Source organism: Protopterus annectens, chromosome 5.part0 (assembly GCF_019279795.1).
Source record: "Protopterus annectens isolate FY-2018-M chromosome 5.part0, PAN1.0, whole genome shotgun sequence".
NCBI lineage: Eukaryota > Metazoa > Chordata > Ceratodontiformes > Protopteridae > Protopterus > Protopterus annectens.
The window spans coordinates 722,710,273-722,730,758 of record NC_056735.1 but is presented as its reverse complement, the minus strand read 5'-3'; the positions used below and the strand labels follow the sequence as shown (position 1 = coordinate 722,730,758).

The 20,486-nt window shown below is 36.1% G+C and overlaps 1 protein-coding gene across 1 annotated transcript in view; it reads left to right on the top strand.

The window, feature by feature from the left end:
- Positions 1 to 20,486, top strand: part of GPR143 (G protein-coupled receptor 143) — a 1,080,305-nt gene that overhangs the window by 192,923 nt on the left and 866,896 nt on the right. Inside the window, exon 3 of the mRNA XM_044072570.1 lies at positions 11,758 to 11,852. Within this exon, the coding sequence (XP_043928505.1) occupies positions 11,758 to 11,852 (95 nt within the window). The remainder of the gene's footprint in view (positions 1 to 11,757; positions 11,853 to 20,486) is intronic.

The following is a 20,486-nucleotide window of genomic DNA, read 5'->3' as shown; positions in this document are numbered from 1 at the left end:
CATTTCAGTCCCAGCTGCACCTTTTTTCCCCAGTCTACCAGGGCTAAACCCAAAGCCCTCATACATTCAGGTGGATATCGCATTTTCTATTTTTAGCCCTAAACCTACCCTCAGTGCTTCATGTAAGCACCATGTCACTGTGAAGGCCTTCTGCAGTCACACTTGTGCATTTGTGTTCATATATATATATATATATATATATATATATATATATATATATATATATATATATGTATGCAGAGTGTGCTACAATCACCAGTTTAAGCAAGTAATATCCCCAGTTTTTAGCTAATTTTTGACCTGCAAGCTTCTACTTCCGTCATGTAATTTGCATTACTAATATCATCTAATGTTGCAACTTTTTTCAAAGTTTTTGTTACATTAGATAAAGTTAGTAATCCTGCTCCCCAGGATGGGTGATCCAAAATCAGCCACTCAGTTCACACCACCCCCTGTCCAGCTCCTTTATTGCCTGAGACACTGCTTGAACTCTGGTTATTTGAGACATAGTCAGGGTTTTATCTTTCTGTGCCACACAGCCATATTACAAATATTTTTAGCTTCTTTCAATGTACATGAAATAATTGATTTTAATTACTTTTCTTTTCACCTGCACTGAGATTACAAAACAATTTATGCTTGGAGAAGCATGCAAACAGTTATGCTTTGACAGAGTCTGTAAGAGAAGGCTTTGGCAGTACAAATTCCCTTTGCAGTAACTAAGCATGCAACAGGGAATTGGTACTGCAGGACGAACATGGTATTAAATCCAAGTGCTTGCCGTACAAGGTCACAAATACATGTGGATCTCTGCACATCTAGGGAAACTGTGTGTGTGGAGAGGGAGGGTGACAGACCCAAGGATGGCATATATACATAGTAATATGTGTGGTGACTGATCCCCATTCTACAAGGAGGATGACTCAATTTTTTCTATTTTTAATTTCTTAGCATGAGCTGTTTGTTCTTGCACAAAACCACTGAATGCACTCCCTGGTATATGACCGGAGGAGTGCATGTATAACAGATTTGTTACCTGTCATGCATGCATTCTTATGTTTGATATACTGGTGTAGCTGTGGTGATGAACAGTTTTGGGTTTCCTTGGCATATGTTTGGCAGCCTTGACAGTAGTCACAGTATGCATGAAATAGTAATAAGGTTAGTTAACATAGAATGTTTCTAAGTCTAATTACCCGCTCTTTGTGTAATGGGTCTGTGGAACATTTTTGGCATTGGTATTGTGAGAGGAGATACAAGGCATACCCTGCTCTAGTATGAGGGGTAGGGTTGAAATTTCAGATAAGAGTGGTGCAACTGGAAGGCAGAAGCTGTTTGCTATGCTACACCAAATGTTTTGGAATTCATCTCATGGTTTTGTGGTGTTGCATTTTCTAATTATAAGAATTAAAGAAAGAAAGAATTTTTTGTCACATGGATGCATGTCTAAATTTATCCAAGTATATAGATTTGGATGCAACTATATAGATTTGGTTCCATGCATTGTGGTCGAAGTGTTCTCTTACTGAGTACAGGTTATTCGAATCAAAGTGACTGAATAACATGCACATAGAATTGGGAGTGCATTGAGAATACTGTCAGTGGCTAGATCACAGAATACCAGGATAAGGTACTTTGTTAAGTTTTCTCTGGTATTGTGCAATCTTTGAGTTAGTATATTTAAGTTAGTAGGAGGTTGGAGGAATGCTGGGTAGGGGAGGGGGGCTAGTCATTCCTGCAAAAAGTTAAAGGTAGATGTTAATGTATTTTTGATAACTCTGAGTTTTCAAGTATTTACTTTGAAAGCAGAGTTTTTGGACATTGAATTTCAATGGGTTACCTACAACCCATAGATTCATATATCTAAACTCTTATCAGACACAATTGTATGCTGTCTCTTTGCATTTATATTAGGTTAAACAATGCATAGTACAGAGGCAGTAACCTGCATTTGATGTGACTCAAAGGAAGTTAGGCTCATTAAATTAATAAGTTCTCACATAGTAATGCAAATAGTAATGCAAATTAAGTTTTGAAGCTCCAGTATCATAAGGGTATCATTAAAAACCAAAATACTGAAATTTAATTTCAGAAAAAAAAATCAGAGGCTAAGAAGGTAAATTTAGCAAAGCCTTTGAGATAATTTATATGAAGAAAGCTAAAAGTTTTAGGCAGCAAGTTGGAACAATATCAAATTGAGTTAATCAATGTATAACATGATGCTATAAGGAAATTTATCAATGCAGTACAGAGAATTAATGACGTGCACTATACAAATGAAAACATTGTGATAACACAAACTTTAGCTTACTAAGAAATCTCTTAAATTAAGGGACATTGAGGGTTTCTTCTAGTAATCAGAACTGTTTGATGTTAGGTCTGAGACAGCAACAGAGGATAAGATGATTAACAAAATAAAGCAGCACTTGCCAGGGAGCTTCTGCAATACCCCTAAAGATATAAAACTTTTTTTTCTCATTCTAGATTTAATGAGCAGATGTCATGCGAACTGTTAGAGATGAATATTTTGCTATTCTGTATCTTTGAACAATTTGAACTGGTTCCAGGCAGACTTCTTAATGAAGCATTTACATTACAGGAAGCACAACAGCTGTTGGCTGAAACTGGTTAAAGGTAAATCTCCTAACCCTGACTGCTTTCCTGTAGAAATGTATCAGGAGGCTAAAAAATAGTTTTTGCATGTCACAGTCATGCCTTAACTATGTCCTTAATTTAGCTTACCTCACCAATCATGAAAGTAAGCAATAGTTGTCATTTGGAATCCATATAAAGGCCCTCTCCAAGTCGTATCATACTACCTAATGTATATTATCATCCAAGATTATAAAATTGTCATATTAGCTAAAAGATCAACCATAATACTTGCAATTTTTATTTATTTAGGCCAAACAGGATTTGCACCAGCCAGAACCACTCGTAACAATCTGAAAAAAAAATGCTTATTAATAGAATATAGAAATGCCTATTATTAGCAGCAAGTCTAGATGCAGAAAAAGCATTTGATAAGGTGAGCAGGCATTATTTTTTCAGTAACTGTTGTATCTGAAATTTCCTGAGGGATTGTTAATGCACTTTTTATCAGTATATCAAGGAATTACACCTCAAATAAACTTAGAGAATAAAGTGTCTTGGGTACTTCATTTAGGAATAGTCATCAGGCTAAGATGCACACTCTCTCTCCACTTTTGTTTGCTCTTTATTTGTAACACTTGCCACACAGACTTATACAAATCACAACTAATGGATACAGGTTACAGGGATTAACACATGAGGTTTTATTGTATTTGGTTGGTTATTTTTTTAGGAATTAGATACATTTAGAAGACAGACAGATGATAAAGTTAACACACAGAAAACAAAATATTCCATTAGAAGCAATATTTGTGAAATATCTTTTTTACCACAACCTAATCACATAGCGTATTTGGGTTTAAACTTGGCTGATGCACCATATGACATGAGGTTACATTTTAGGGATATTTTAGGGAGGTTATGGATTTTCATATAAAGACAGAAATGAATTTACTTGACTATGGCACAAAGAATATAAGCAGTATACTGGTTTGTGCTGTCTTTAATTATATATGCCTGACAAAGTCATCCTCTTGTTTTGCCAGTAGAACACCTGGTAAAATATGGGATGCTTCAACTTTATTAATTTTAGGACAAAAACAAGAATTGCCTAGAATATAATTAATCTTCCAATCCAATGAGTGTCAGATTTTGACTTTTATAGTATGGCAGCAAGGTTAAATGGGGACCGATATCTAAAGACTATAAAGGTAGGTAGAAATCAAATTTAATTTTAATGTGTGGAAGGGAGAAAGAGTTTTATGTGATATGTAACTGGAAGAGAGCTTATAGAAGACAAATGAAAAAAATAACAATAACTATGGAATGGCATTAATGAAATAGATAATAGAGATGTTTAATACACATGAATGGCTTGAATAGTTCTGCATATTAACTTGGCAAGAAGACAGGGAATACACAATGAGTATGTTATGAAAATTTTGAATAGACTTACAAAAGTGTTAGTTGGAACAGCTGATACAGGGTGCTATTCACTTAATGTGGGTCTAGTTTACAGACATTATGGAGGGAAATGTGATTTTTAGAGACATTGCTGATATATGCTACCAAAAGTGGGAAATGGCATATCCACTATTCTTCCATTTCTCCTCTGATTCCCCTAATAAGGTGCCCTCTAGAAGAATGAAGCAAAGTATTTGTGCACTGTACCTGCTTTATTCCAGTCTTCAGTGATCTCCTTCCATATTTACCCAGGCTGATCAAGTCAGTCATTCCTTTTCTCATTTCTCTTTTGTATTTCTAAGAAAACTGTTTTCCCTTTGCAGACCATCTTGCCAAGTCCTTTAAAAACTTTGCCTTTGCTGTCCTCCCTCTACAGTGCTGAAACTCCATACAACCACCCAGGAAAAAGTTGATATAATTTCATATATTTTATTTAATCATCCTGTTTTTCAGTATTAACAGTTCATAATGAACACAACAATTATCTGGTGACTCCAGGAGATTTTCAAACAATGTACCTTGCAACTAGTACAGAAATTAGAAGACTTTAATTCAGTAAGTGACTATACATCCCAAGTGTACTCTAATTTCATTAAATATTGTTTATTGTTAAAATCAAGAATATGGATATTATTAAGTTAATTCATTGGAAGGAATAATTATTAAACTGTAGGACTTTTTAACCTGCTAACTCTTAACATGAAGAAGAGCTTATTTGTATATCATCTATCTACCTATCTATCTATCCATCTATACATATGGCTGTACTATGTGTGATTGAATGTGTCTTGGCAAACTCATGGAATATCAACCAAAAACATTGCATCAAAAGCCATCATCTATAACAATGTGTCCTTTCACTCTGCACTGACTACATTAAAGCCTGTTTTGTACTTTTCATTGGTTCATGATTGGATGATTCTTGGTCAACATTCCATCAGTCGACCAAAAAGGATTAGCAGATATTTTGGGGATACAATCACACATGCATATAAATTTGAAATAAGAATTTCCTCCAAGCCATCAGATGTAAAATTCAAAATATTATTGATTAGATAACTGCAGTTATTTGTAGTTCTCCTTATTAAACTGAAAATACATTATTATTATTATTATTATTATTATTATTATTATTATTACAGCTAAAGCTTATCAACACCTATTTATGATATTAGAAACAATAAAAAAGACAACTAAATGAAGCAGCATTTTAACCTGCAAATGCAAAAAATATTTTGAATTGCATGCAAATAATCTGGCTATTAATTACATAATATATTTGAATCATTTATAAATACCTTAAAAATAAAAATCTTACTCCCCAGACTTGTATTGATTGCTTATAGCATTCAATAACAAATATTCTTCTCAGAATCAAATTGAAGAATTGAAATTGAGTAAAAGTTCTAGGGGAAGATGGACTGCTCCCTCTCTATATGTTCTTACTAAATTTTATTATCCAGCATCTTCAGGCAATTTCTGCTCAGGATTATTTCTAAAGGCACCTTCTGATTCATAGAAATCATCTTGATTAATGGCTGTTCTGAAACTAAACAAAGATCACACATCTTGCTCTTCTTATGGTTCAAGTCATTAACCCATGTGGATTGCAACATATTTATTTTTATAATGATAAATGCAATTAAAGCATATTTACTGTAAATAATTCATAAAGAAAGACTAGCCTCATGCTAAGCATGTAGACATGATGACACTAAAGTAAAAGAATGAGAGAACGATGTAGGGTGGCACACGGAAGTTTGGATAAAAATAAAACCTTTTATTTCAATTTTTAGAAGTATTTAATAACAGTACTGCAAAAAAAAATATATATATATACACTTCAGCTCTTGAACAGCTTTATAACTTCATTTTTACATGTTTATTAAAAAAATTATATGCTTTCTTGTTAAATGCTATAGCCCTTGAATGGTTGTAATCTAAGATTAACCTAAATTAGAGCCCAACTTTATATTTACTTGGCTAGGGATCTGAAGCAAATCTTTCAGCTTAAAATCTTAAATAATATTGTTCCAAAGTTTGAAGCCTAGGCTAAGCTTGTAGTATCCTACTATATATTGGTAAACCTTACATACTGATAATTGTGTTTAAACTTACCAGAGATTTTATTGTAAATGAAGGCATGAGTGTTGAAACCAGTATTTCAGTGGCTAGATCCAGCTTATAATAATGTCTAGAGGAACTTTTATGTGTATTCTGCTCAATGAGCAATGCCATCGTTACATCAAACATTTTACTAATAGCCCTATCTCTTATTGAGACATTAAAAACAGCTTCAGGTTCTTCTTAAGTGAAAAAAAATGAAAGAAGTGAATATTCATTTGACACTCTTAATATATGACTGTCTACATTGGTATATTTAATTTCTAATCTCTAGCCAAATGTAAATACTGTATATAGTTTACTATTTAGTTTATTTTACTAGCTAAAATTAATTAAATCTTTGTAATTTTTGGAAAATCAATAACTAATTTCTGAATAAAAAATTTACTAAAAACCCCACAATGATTCTTAAGACTGACATTATTACATGTTATGCAGCAATGAGCAATTGATGGCAAAAAATAAAAACAGCAATAGCAATTTTAATTAATTTTAAGAGGATTATCTTTTCCATTTCATCTTTATGACACTTTTGAAGCACATGCTTACTTCTCTATCATTATGGGACAATACAGTTTTAATTTTGCCAACTAAAAATATACTTCCATCAAGAAGGACCAACAGACACAGATTCTGGTTTGATTGTCCAGACCATGATATGGTTCTCTTTTACTAACAAGTCAAACACCGATTTCAACTACATTACACAAACTGGCTGTACATCAAATATCACAATATTTTTTTAAATAAAAGGTATTCTCCAGCAATATAGGACTAAGATTTCAGACAGTATAACAATAATGACAAAGATTCAGGCTGGTCAGTTGAGCTCAATAAATTTTACTTCAATACTTTATAAGTTGTCAAGAAATTTCAAGAAATTTAAACAGTATTCCAAGTAATAGATTTTGGGACTATGTATCATTATCCAAAGAAGTGTATGAGCAATTAGGAAACCAAATAAACACCACACAGAATATCATTATCTCCATTCTGGAGACAATTTTCCTCCAGATTTTTTTTTTACTTATGTCCTTTTTCATTCTTGATTAACTTTATCAGTGTTTAGCACTTTAGATCCATGGTGCCACAGATGTCAAGAGCAGGAATTAGGAATTTGGTTGCAGATGTGTATTGAGTGCCCAGCACTGACAGATTTCTGGTGATATCTTCAGGGTTTAGTCAGGTCCTGTGGAATGATTTCACCACTAAACAGCTGGTACTTTTTAATGTATTACTCTCCTCTAATGGACCACAAAAATCACCATTCATTGTTATAGAGTTAGTGTACTACTAAGCACTGGAAATCATCTACCCCGACATATATGCAAGACTGGATAGCAGAAGTTTACACCACTTATATTCAAAACATTAACATATATTAGATTAGATATGAGCGTATTGACTAGGACTCTTGTTGAAGTTAGCTAATCTACTGTCTGAACAAATGTATGGACTAATAAGATAGTAATGGATATCACCAAGGTGATATACTAGTGTTTGCCATGAATTTAAATTTTCTACAGCTTCTCAAGCCAATTCCAAGAGTGGGAAAACTTCAGAAAGAATAGTTCTATTCAAAAGCATCTGTGTAAGGTGCAGTGAAGGAGGAGAGATAATCTCCAAACAATAGGTTAGCACTGGAAAACTAATTATACCTATGAATGTACAAATAATATGTTCTATTTTTAATATTTCTGAATTTCATCTCTCTAAGGATCATGCCACCATACTGAAATACAGTATGGGCCTTGTACCTAAGCCTAAAACTGATACTATATTATTATTGTTAGAGTTTAATGTACTTATCTGAAACATTAAGAGTTTTAGTCAAAAATATAATACAGATAGTTTATTATACCTAATAGATCCACTTTAGTTTAATTCCCGCACCCTATAGTTGTTTATGAACTTTTATGAACAATAATTTGTAGTGTTAATATTTGTAAGTTTCAGTGTTATGATAATTTAAGTAAAAAGAAACAAGTTGTTGTAGATCAGTGGTTAGCAGCCTCCACTTGGAAGCTTAGGCCTTTTTCAGTCAAAGATAAAGCAAGCCTGTAAATGCTGTATATTTGATAGTTAGCTATTTATTATTAGCTTTATATGGGGTCAGGCTAAATTCAGAAGGATAATAGTCAATTTATATATATAAAAAATGTATGTTTAATAAAAAGGTGACCATACTAACATCAGTATGTCAGTGTAATTTATATCTCAAAAGAATTAAAGCTTTGAAATTGATTATAATTTGTACTATTGCTTGAATGTAATAATGAGTCACACATTTACTCATTTCAGAACACTGCAAGCCCTATTATTCCAAATGGCTGGTTAAATATTATTACATTATACATTGAGTAAAAATCTCAATATTTAGAGATGATGACTGGATGCAAATCATTGATTGCACATACATGGTAGCCTAGTCTTGGTCCAGCAGATACTGTGAAAACTAAGATTAATCCCAGTTTAATCTTAGTTTTCGCATACATGATAGCCTAGTCTTGGTCCAGCAGATACTGCGAAAACTAAGATTAAACTGGGATTGTGTCAGACATTTGTTACAGACTGCTGTGACTGCAACTGTCTCTCACAGCTACACTCAAAGTATGGAAGTATACAGCAGTCAGTAATAATTATGGCATAGTCTTCAACAAACCTCCATTTGAAACATGGAAATAAAGTCTGTACACATCCTTCAAAATACATTTAAGGCATTTTTGCTAAATTATTATTCATGATTAGAATGTGACAGAAGTGAGTAACATAATATATACTGAAATGTATTTTATTTTGTTTACCAGGGTAGAGCACTGATCAAATTTGAACATTTGCATGCACCTGATGAACACCATTAGTTTTTGGATAGCAGAGATATTTAATTAAATTCTTCTTAACAACTGGTCAAGTATATATTGAATGTAACAAAATGAGCATAGGTCTGAAATTTTAGTGGCAGTGGTAAAATGAATTACAAAGAAAGCTCATAGGTTTTATCTTTATCAAGAGGAAACTGTGTCATTTTGTGTAACATCTAGATATTACATTCCAAGTCTCAAGAGCTTATTTCTTTTGCCAGGGTCTGATCTCTCTTAATCTGTCTAGTCCTTGCTGCCACTCAAATGGCATTGCACTTGATCCCAACCACTCATCTTGTATGTGGTGAATTCATATGGTGGCTCTATTAATTTTTTTTTTTTGAGTTGAACAAGCTGGGGCTGCGTAGATCATTTACTTATAAGGTTCTTCCTATTGAACAACATTTACAGACCTGGATCCTATTATCTCTGTCACAGGTAAGGTTCTTGGATTCTTTAAATGAACCATGATGGGGGCCAAGTTTCAATTTTTGGATCACTGTTTGTCTGACCCCTTCTCTTAGATGAATTTGCCAATGGTGATCCTACTAGGAACACAAAGCTCCAGCCAGAATAGTTTTAAGAATCACATGTGAGCCCCTCCACTACAACATGGTCATGATCCTGGTGGGGTGAGGAGGGAGTTTTAGTAATTTGGGATCATGCTTATGAGTCAAGATGAAAGGAATTGGGAAACTGACCAATGGAAGTGTACAGCTGTACAGTATTGCAGGCATTCTACTGGATTGTGGTGATGAAGTGGGAACTGACTTCTAGGATGTGGCTCTCAATTTACCAGTTAATATATGTTTCCATCATTACATATGGTCATGAACTTTGAGTAGTTACTGAAATAATGAAATTATGTATACAAGTGGTAAAAGTATGAACTGCTTCATAGAAGCTCTCTGTGATAGAATGAGAAACTCATCAGTTTGAGGAGATCTTAGAAGAGAGCCACTGCTCCTCAGGATTGAGAAGAGCTGGTTGAGGTGGCTTGGCCACCTAGTGAGGATGCCCCCTTGTTGCCTCATATGGGAGATGTACTAGGTGCAACCTGCTTGGGGAGGAGCCCCAGCACAGACTTAAGATACACACTGGAAAGATTGTAACTTTTGCCTGAAGTGGGATATACCTCTGCTTCCTTCCAGAAGCAGTATGAGGCTATTGCTAGGGATAGGGAAGGTCTGAGTTGTCCTGCTATTACAATGGCACTCACCAGAATAATGGGTTTAGAAAATGGATGGACTTGAATAATAAAAGGTGTCTAGAACTACTTTTCTTTTTCTTTACTGGCTTCTGATTTGCACTGTTTTTGCTGCTAGCAAAGTAACATATCTCAGACACAAGATTCCCGGTAGCCTTTTGTGGCCTGAACACGTAACTCCTGTTTCCTTTTTCTGGATGCTTTTGCCCCCACATTTGTCAACTGGCCAGATACATTAGAATGAGGGACCATCATTCAGGTAGCTAAGAGAAGTACTTGTTTCCTCGCCAACATTCCAGCTATGAGACACTTCTGTAGTAGCTTAACCTCTCCCCTGGCCAGAGGGAAATGTGATCCACATTACCACGGCAGGGCCACTATGCCTTTTTCAGTTACATGAGTGTGTGTTACCACGTACATGCTCAATGAAAGCTACCACCTATCTTATTCTTTGCACACCACATGCCAACCCTCAGGTCACATGCTCACCACTTCTTCCGAAAGATCACTACAGCACACAGCTGGCTCCAACCCCATCTCCCAAGCATGGGCACTTCCTTCCTCCCTGCCAGCCCATCAAGTGACCAATCCACTAATCAAACTCGGGTCATGTGGGCCATAGGCAGGGCTTTATCTTGGTCTCTCGCTCTTTTCCTCAATGCTACCCATGCAAGCAAACATGTATCTCATGTATTATACAAATTTCAGCATCTACCAGAGATATGATACATTTGCTTCACAGTTTTGCTAAAAAAGAGAAACAGCCCTTATACATCTTGTTTTTGATATGCATGTTTTCTTTTCAATACCCTCATTTGCCATTTGTTTGTTTCACATTAATAAAGAGGGCACATCTATCATTTTCTGAAGAATGATTAATAATCAAGAGATGGAATTTGATGTGAGGGGACCAGTCCTTTGGGACATTATTTTATACTTCTTTGTAGAGGACTCCTAAGCTCTGTAACTTTGCAAATGCCTTTGACATGATCATGGCCACTATATTAAGCTGCCTTGCTCCCAAGGTTAAGCCTAAGTGATTAATTTACGTAATGCAACTGGAGTTCAGTGAATGTGCATTATTTATATTATGATCTATTGCTGCCTTTTTTGAGCTTGAAATATTACCCGAAGTCTTGGGGAAAGGACACATTACTGTAAGCAGGTAAAAGCTGTGATTATCCCAGTTACTGTTAGCAAAAGATGTTATTAAATGTTAAAATAAACAGTTTAGCATGGTGATTAAGATGTTAGGCTGCAAAGGGGCAAACTAGGTCTGAATCTCTTCAGCTTCCACTTGCATTCTATGTGATTCTTGTAAAGTCATGTAACATTGTAGTGTGCCTCCAGCCCTTCTCTGCAAGAGTAAGTTGAGGTCTCTATGAAATTACACAGTTAGCAATATGCAATGTATAAACATAATAACAAATGCTCTTTATGTAAGGCCTTCTTTCAGAGTGTGCTAGACAGTTACTTATTACATCTCATCAATGTATTTCATTTCTGTAGATGTGGATTCAGCTTTTCTATGGTGCCTCTTTTTGGTGGTTATTCTGTTACGCTATCGATGCTTATTTGGTGGTCAGACGATCTGCTGGATTAAGGTATGTCTGTAAATAATGTTATGGTATATATTGCAAATTGTGACAAAGTGCTCTCAGATACAATTAAATTCTCAAAGTATGCTCAGGGGTATTAGTAGAGCTTATAGACAGTTTGTTTTAAACAGTTAAGTCATTTGCTTAAAAGTGAGATTAAAACATTTTTGTTTTCATATTTATTTTGCATATCTGTTTCTTTCATTACCATAGTTTGCACCTCTTAGCTTGGTGAACTGAATGACTGTTTACTTTGTATTTAAAGTAATGGAATATGCTATGTAAAATAATAGCATGAATGACCACTGATATATCTGCAATTCTAAACATCAAGATGGTCACAAAAATGGTTGCATTCATCACCAGGAACTGTAAAAAAGGAAATTCAGATACCTTACATTGCCTACAATGTGTTTTTCTATTCTGAGGCTACTTCACTAATGGAATATTCCTTTCCCATGAGGTGCATTCACCTTACAGTTAATAATATCTGTGGTTGGGGGCCAAAGAAATTTTCGTCTGACTTTTAATGACTGTCGGTACCAAGGAGGACTTAGTCACTTTTGGTGCCATAGATGAAGTTATCCACACTCACACACACACACACACACACACACACACACACACACACACACACACACTCGCATACCCCTCCATACCCCTAAATAGAGTGTATGAGGTGGTGTTTGTCCAATGAAAAGTCAGATAAGATCATTTATGTCTGATGTTGGCCAATGTTTATTTTGGGTTATGTATGTTTGTATTTTGAGTTTTGAGGACTGTGAAAAGAAGATCATTTGCTTTAAAGTGCATTGTTGTCTTACAGTTGTCAACAATATGAACTGTGAATGGATGCTAACAGGTGTGTGCAGATTCTGTGTTAAAATTTTGTTTTGTAGCATTGTTTTCATTGAACAGTTTTCAGTGCACTACATTATGTCTTGTACAGCTCATGCATAAATAAATATAGTGATAACCATTAATCTGATGTTGTCAATCTTCATTCATTCTTGACTGATGGGTTCAGTTCTGACCTCTTGGAACTGACTCGGCCGTTATACATAGCTCGTGCCAGCCAAAAGCTCCCGTGCTAGGGCTCTACCTACAATTCCTCTCTCCCCATTACCTCAGATCTTATTTGCTGCATAGAAAATTGGATGTGTCAGCAGATGCTCTCAGCTAAGTGCTTTCATTTCTCTTTCTAAACTCTGTTCATTTAAAAAGTTTTTGCTAGACAGTTTTGCGATATTATTCTTTACTGAGTGACTGTGTTTCTAGCTATACTCACTTTTTACCTTTAGATAACTCTTTTTACCATCACTGGTATCAGGCCTCCTCCCTTTTTCTATTACCATTGGTAATCTTTGATACCATTGTTGGTATCCTCTTTTTCTTCTTCTTTTCCCTTTGTTCCCTTTACCCATTTGGGTATTTTCTTATACCATTGTTGGTATATTAAAAAAAAAAAAAAAACAAACAAAAAAAAACGGTTCCTTCCTCTCTGTTGTGTGAGTGTGTGTGTGTGTGTGTGTGTGTGTGTGTGTGTGTGTGTGTGTGTGTGTGTGTGTGTGGATAACTTCATCTATGGCACCGAAAGTGACTAAGTCCTTCTTGGTAACGACAGTCATTAAACCGGTTCAGATGAAAATTTCTTTGGCCCCCGACCACTACTTTGGTGCCGACAATCTCTTCAGCACCGACAGTAGTTTCTGTTCAGCCTCCAGTATCATCTCATTCGGTTCCACAATCCCCATCCATACATCAACCTATGGTGCAGAAAGTCAATTACCAGTTATTCCCAGGACTAGATATTCCCCTTCAGTGGACCTCTTAATGGGTCAACAACCAAGCCCCTTTATAGATAGGCCTGAGTCCCCTTTGGGAATGTCAATCCATTCCTCCAGGAGTCTATTGGAATTGGGCGTAGTCAGATTAGTGAATCAGCTTTTAGTAGCCAGAGGTCACCCTGCACCACCACAAACCTCTCTCCCACCCGGAGCTGAGGCTTATTCTCCATGGACTCTACCAGTTTGTCCTCCTTCAACCTCGTTTCAGAGTTTGGAGCCCCCCACTTTGACTCTCCCGGTGCCAGTTACCTCAGTGCCGATAGTGGATCTCACCTCGGTACCGGAGTCATCTCTGTGGTCTTTGGCTCCTTAACATTCGGTGCACACCCAGGACCATGGTTTGGCTGTCGGCTCTGAGATCCTTGGTACTGGTTATTTCCTTGGTGCCATCTTCAGCTCTCAGGGCCACAGCAGTATCAAGCCCTCCCTCAGCTCCTACTCTGGGTGGCGGCTCGTCAGAGTGGGGTGTGACCCCAGTTCCCTCTTCAGGTGGGCCAGCCTTCCAGATAATGGAAAGAGCAACAAAAAACAAAGCAGAATAGTAGTTAAAATGCAGAAATAGGCAGCTAATCACAACGTCACTCTGCAATTCTGGCTGAATGATTCAAAAGACAATTAAGACTCTCTTTAAAATAAAACAAACAGTTTAGTTCTCACTTAAAATTTGGAATTAGCACTTTCATCCTGTTTAACAGGACTTCTTCAGAGTCAAATAAAATAAGATGGCCAACTTCCTTTTATAGTTTCTAGAACCAAGAAATGACATCATACTTCTCTAAAAACACTTCCTGTGGCAAATACAACAATGAAAGCTTCCCTTACAAAAACCATAAGATACTTGAAGTGGAATATTACAAAAAATATAAAATAAACATGAAAATTAATTATAAAAAATCACTTTCAAAAGAAACACTTTATATCCTAGCCTCTAATACTGGCTTTAGTGCAATAAAATCATTAAGTCCTGGAGGGTTGCAAGCATTTAATTTTAACTGCCAAAAAACATATTTTTCTTCTAATAATAACTCACTATTGATTCTGTTTTTCAGAAACCTGTCTGTTTTCCCAACATAAAATGCCAGACAGATGGAGCACATGGGCAAATAAACTACACCCTTTGTACTACAGTTTCCATACTGAAAGATGATGGAAAAACAGACAGGTTTCTAAAAAACAGAATTTACGAGCACCACTATGAAATTAGGAAACAAAACAGGAAAAATGCTTTGTACAGGCACATGGAAAGTAACAACACCTGTAATACATTCAAATTTGCCATTTTGGAAAGGGTACAGATTAACCCAAGATGTGGCAATTGTAAGTGATTATTAGAAGAAAAAAAAGTTTTTGGCAGTTAAAATTATAATTCATTTTCATGTTTATTTTATATTTTTTTGTAATATTCCACTTCAAGTATCTTATGGTTTTTGTAAGGGAAGCTTTCATTGTTGTAAATTGTTTTTTTATCTTTGATTTTAATCTTTGCCACAGGAAGTGTTTTTAGCGAAGTATAATGTCATTTCTTGGTTCTAAAAACTATAAAAGGAAGTTAGCCATATTATTTTAATTGAATCTGAAGAAGTCCTGTTAAATGGATGAAAGCGCTAATTCCAAATTCTAAGTGAGAATTAAACTGCTTTTTTTATTTTAAAGGGAGTCTTTATTGTCTTTTGAATCAATCAGCCAGAATTGCAGATTATGGAAAGAGCTTTGGCCTCAGCAGCCTCCCAGCTGGTTCATTGTTGGAGTGCCATATTTTCATTTCCTCTGGTTCGCAGCTGTCATAATCTGCTACATTAGGACAGTGGGCACAAGAGCTGCAAGACACTGCAGTTCAGGGTCCCCCTTCTTCGGAGTCCTCCTCAGAACATCCCCCTGAGGAGTCACCCCATAAGAGGATGTGCAAGAGGAAGCACCTGGATTCTCCTGAGGAATCTTTCACTGAAGACACAGATTACGATGAAGGGGAAGGGTCCCCATAGATACCACTGGAAGATGTCTCCTTTGGAGACATCCTACAAATATTAAAACAGAGGGGTGATTGGAAGCCCTCAAACCCATCCTCTGAGGAGTCTGTGTTCTTGCAAGCTTTTTGTGCCACCCTTCTACTTCTTGAGTGACCCAGCTCGCTGACGATAAGCACAAAATAAACCTGTAACTGCTGAAGGTGCACTGTTACAAAGAACAAAATCCAAAGAGAAAAGCAGTGACACCACCACAGTCGACTGGCAAACTTGTTAAAGACCAACAAAAAAGATGAACACAAATCTTTTACTGAAAACTTGAGACATTAAATGTGGCAAGACAAAAATAAAATCCCTTTCAAACGATAAGCGCTTTTGGAAATACCTTCTTCAGATCGTAAAGGGAAACAGGAACAACATGCTTTTAAAAGATATGCACAACCAATTGGCTTCAGTTTGTTCTGCCAAAGAACCAATCGGAAAACCGCCAATCAACAAGCTTGAAGAGAAGTACTTATTTGCATAAACCAATCATCAGTCAGAGTATCACAAGCCAATCACAGCCAGGTATCATCCTTGAGCTCCAATCAGAAAACTTGCCAATCAGAGCACTTATAAGAAAACACACCTTCACATCAACCAATGGCTGTTCTCCTATGCTTCAGAATAGGTCTCAGAGGAACTACAGTGCTACAGTGTTTAAACCAGGAGGCTTGTCTGCGCTCACATTTATGATCAATTTGGTTTCATTCCTTTCAGTACTGTTGGTGATATCTCCTAGTTTCATCCCTTTAGATGTAACTTCAATAGCCTTGAACTTAAAAAAGGTGTCCTGGAAATTGAGCAACATGACAGGCAAAGGCATTCTTAAGGTCCTTATTATGAATATCTCTCAGATGCCTAAGTATTATATTTTTAAAGATTTGATCTGTTTTGCCTCCATAATAGGCATTGCAGCATTGGCAAGTAGCGAGGTACACTAAATGCTGTGTATTACAGTCAGCTTTACATGAAAAGGTGTATTCCAGTCCACTGATGGGATGTTTAAAAGTATTAAGTACATCTATAGTTCTACAAGCAGAGCATCTGCCACATCAAAGGGTGCCTTGTTTGCTCCAATTTGGGTTATGATGAAAGCCATCCTTCTGGCAGAGTAGACACTTCAAGTTCTTTTTATTTTTAAAGACAAACTTTGGATGTTCGCCAACAATTTCACAAAGTTTACTCCTGGGTTAGGACCAGCCAGAATTTTTTATCACTTCACAGATCTGGCAATTATCAAGATGAATTTGATGCAGTCATTATGTTGATATTAGAAAATAGAATACCTCATTCTCGATAAAGGAACCCAACAAGTACAAAAATAAATGTAGAAATAAATAAACACGTAGGTTCCAAACACAGCAATCCTTTTAATGAAACAATGACAAGGTAAGCGCTTTCACGGATCTTACTCCCCTTCTTCAGACCAACATAAAATATGCAGCAACAAGCAAAGTATTTAAATATACAGCAGCCAATGAAAACAAGGTTGTAATTAACTACTTTAGGTCTGCATTAATACATGGATCCAAAATGCACTAAGCCAATGCTCACCTGAAAAAATGTCTAAAGAATAACATATAAAATCAAGTAAAAAATCAAGTTAAAAATGACTATACGACATAGGGATGCTATATAAAACCTATAAAAAATATATATGTATATAAACCCTACATATATAAAAATGACAACTATATAGAAAATACATAAAAATTCATTAAATATCATGACTAAAAGGAACTTAGTGATGTTTCAGAGCTCTAGCTTTGAGGAAAGGTTTAAGACAGACCCTACTATTTAATCCTGGGGGCTTGTCAGCTTGAAGCTGTAAAATCCATTTCTGTTCTAATGCTTCTGCCTTATTTTTGAGGTCACCACCTCTAATACTAACATGCAAGAGTTCTAAAGCAAGGAACTTAAACTTATGGTTAGGGCATTCATTAGCCACATGCATAGCCAAAGCATTAGTCTTTTTGGTATTTCTAGTATCTCTGATATGTTCCAAAATCCTGTCTTTGAAGGCTCTATTGGTCTTGCCTATGTAGTATGAAAAACAAACTGTACAGAAGCAAAAGTATACCAAGTTCTTGATATGACAATCTGCATAGAAATTGGTATCAATCTTGAACCCAAGTTGTGGATGTGAAAAATGACCCCCCACCATGTATACACATACATACCATACACCTTCTGCAGGCATATGTACCCTTTCTATCAGACAGAACTTGGATACTAGGATTCAAAGGTCTATAGCATAACTGAGTTTTAAGGGATTTGTTATTTCTAAAAGTAAAGTCCGGTTTATTCCCTAGCACACCTTTTAGTTCTGGTACAGTTAATAAGATGTCCCAGTTCATTCTAATGACATCGCATACCATGCCAATATTGCTTGCAAAAGTCAAAGGCATTTTAACCTTTGTGTTAACACTATTGTTAGTGCAATCCTGATTATTAACATCATAAGAAGGTCGATTCAAGGTACAATTAAAATAGGGTCTACACCTGCCCATCCTCTCCTTCCAAGCAACAGATAACTGGGCATCAATGACCTCACTTTTATAGTCTCTACATATAAATTCCTCCTTCAATGAAGCCAAGGCCAGTGTCAATTTAGCATCATCACTGTAACCGCATCACATGAAAAATTTGTCCACGAACCACATTAAGTTTAGTGTGATTAGGATGCATACTGTTGTTATGTAATATATTATTCCTTCTAACATTCTTTCTAAGCACACTAGTAGACACAGAATGTAGAGTATCTCTACTGATTTCAACATCTAAGAATTCAATCAAAGTGGAGGGATACTTATAGGTAAATTTAAGGAACTCATTGACCTCATTCATATATTGTAGGAATTCCAGTAGAGATTGTTCAGTGTCTTGCCAAAGCAGAAAAATATCATCCACAAACCTTGTATACCATCCAATGGAGGTACCATATCTATCATTAGAGAGAATATATTGTGTTTCCCAATTAACCAATTATAGATTGGCGTAGCTATTGGCACAAGCAGTGCCCATAGCCACGCCAACCTTGTGTATGTAATAGGAGTCCTTGAACACAAAAACATTGTTCTCTAGGATAATCTCCAAAAGAGTACAAAGAAGTCTAATTTTATCAGCAGAAATGTTATGGGAGTGTAATATCTGCCTGACATTATCAATTCCCCAATCATTAGGGATGACTGTAAACAGAGGCAATGTCCAATGTCACAAAATAACATGGTCCTGAGATAATATCCAGATGGTTACTAAGCTGAAAAAGAAACTCTCTTGTGTCTGTTAATACAGTCTCACATTTATCTAATACAGCGTGGAGATTCTTCTCTACAAATAAGTATAACGGTTCGGTTAGCCAGCCTCTACTGGATACAATGGGTCTCATAGGAGGCTTGAGCAAATTTTTATGCACCTTGGGAAAGCCATAAAGTATAGGAATAATGGGATTGTCTACTTTAAAGTACTCAAACAAAGGTTCAGATATTTAACCGGTTATTAAAAGATCAAAAACCAAAAACCGTACTTTGTCTATAATTCCTTTAAGTGTAGCATAAGATATAGAGGTATAGGTGTCTTCATCCTCTAATAATTCAAGCATACTAAGAACATAAACACTCTTGTCAAGCACGACAATGCCACCCACCTTATCAGCTGGTCTAATTTCAATACTTCTCATATTTTTCAGTTTAAATAAAACGTGTCTTTCTAAATATGATAGATTAGCAAAACAGTTAACACTCTTATCGTTAAATTTTTGTCCTAGTTGTTTGTCACATATGTCTACAAATAACTCAATTGTGGGATTTACAGGGGGAACAAATGTGCTTGGTTTCTTAAAAATACATTCATTACTCACAGTATTGTTAAACAGAGTTTTGAGTGTTAAAGTTCTACCAAACATCCTTAGGTCTTGCAAAACATCCATTAAAGCAGCTTTCTGTGCAGGAACAAATGTAAGTCCTCTGTTCAAGACAGATAGCTGCATGTCAGTCAATTGTACTGAAGAAATGTTGTAAACTAAACCTGCTTTAGTCTCTTCCCGGTTCTTGGTGTGTTTTCCTCGCTGTGTAGGCATCCATTCCTGGAGTTGGTATACCGATTCCTGGACCTGCCTCATATAGGTAGAGGGTCCTTCAGTAAAACAACATATATCTGAAGTGCTAGGTACAGCCACATCATTCCTAGCCTCCGGTAGATTAACAAAAGATATTGTGCCTGTCTTTGGTCTGATTGACGCATCACTATTATTAAAACTAGCAGAATTCTTCAGTACAATGGCATCTCGGTCATTAGTGGAAGCCGTACCCCTCTTCGACTCAGATGAAAGACATACAGCATTCGGTACAGCAGTTTGAGTCTGTAGCATCTTCTCTACATGAGAACGTACAGGTTCAACTGCATGAGCAGTCTCAGAGAACCGCCCACTTCTTGTTGGACGTTGCAAGGCGGGATTATTCAAAGGTCTTTCTCTAGCACTTACCTTGTCATTGTTTCATTAAAAGCATTGCTGTGTTTGAAACCTATGTGTTTATTTATTTCTACATTATGTTGATATTGTCTGATTTTCACAATCTAGTTAAGTTGTTTGTTCAGCAAGTGTGGAAGGCTCCTGACTCCATACAGCCTATTCCTTGGTGACCAGATAAAATTATTTCAGCGCTGGAGGATCAGCTCCATAGGTCTAGGGGTCTAGCAGTGGATGCCATGGTGATGGTGGTGGCAGCCACCAAAAAGGAACTCATTGAGAAGAGTTCAACTATCCATCCTCCTAACCGAGAGTCTCG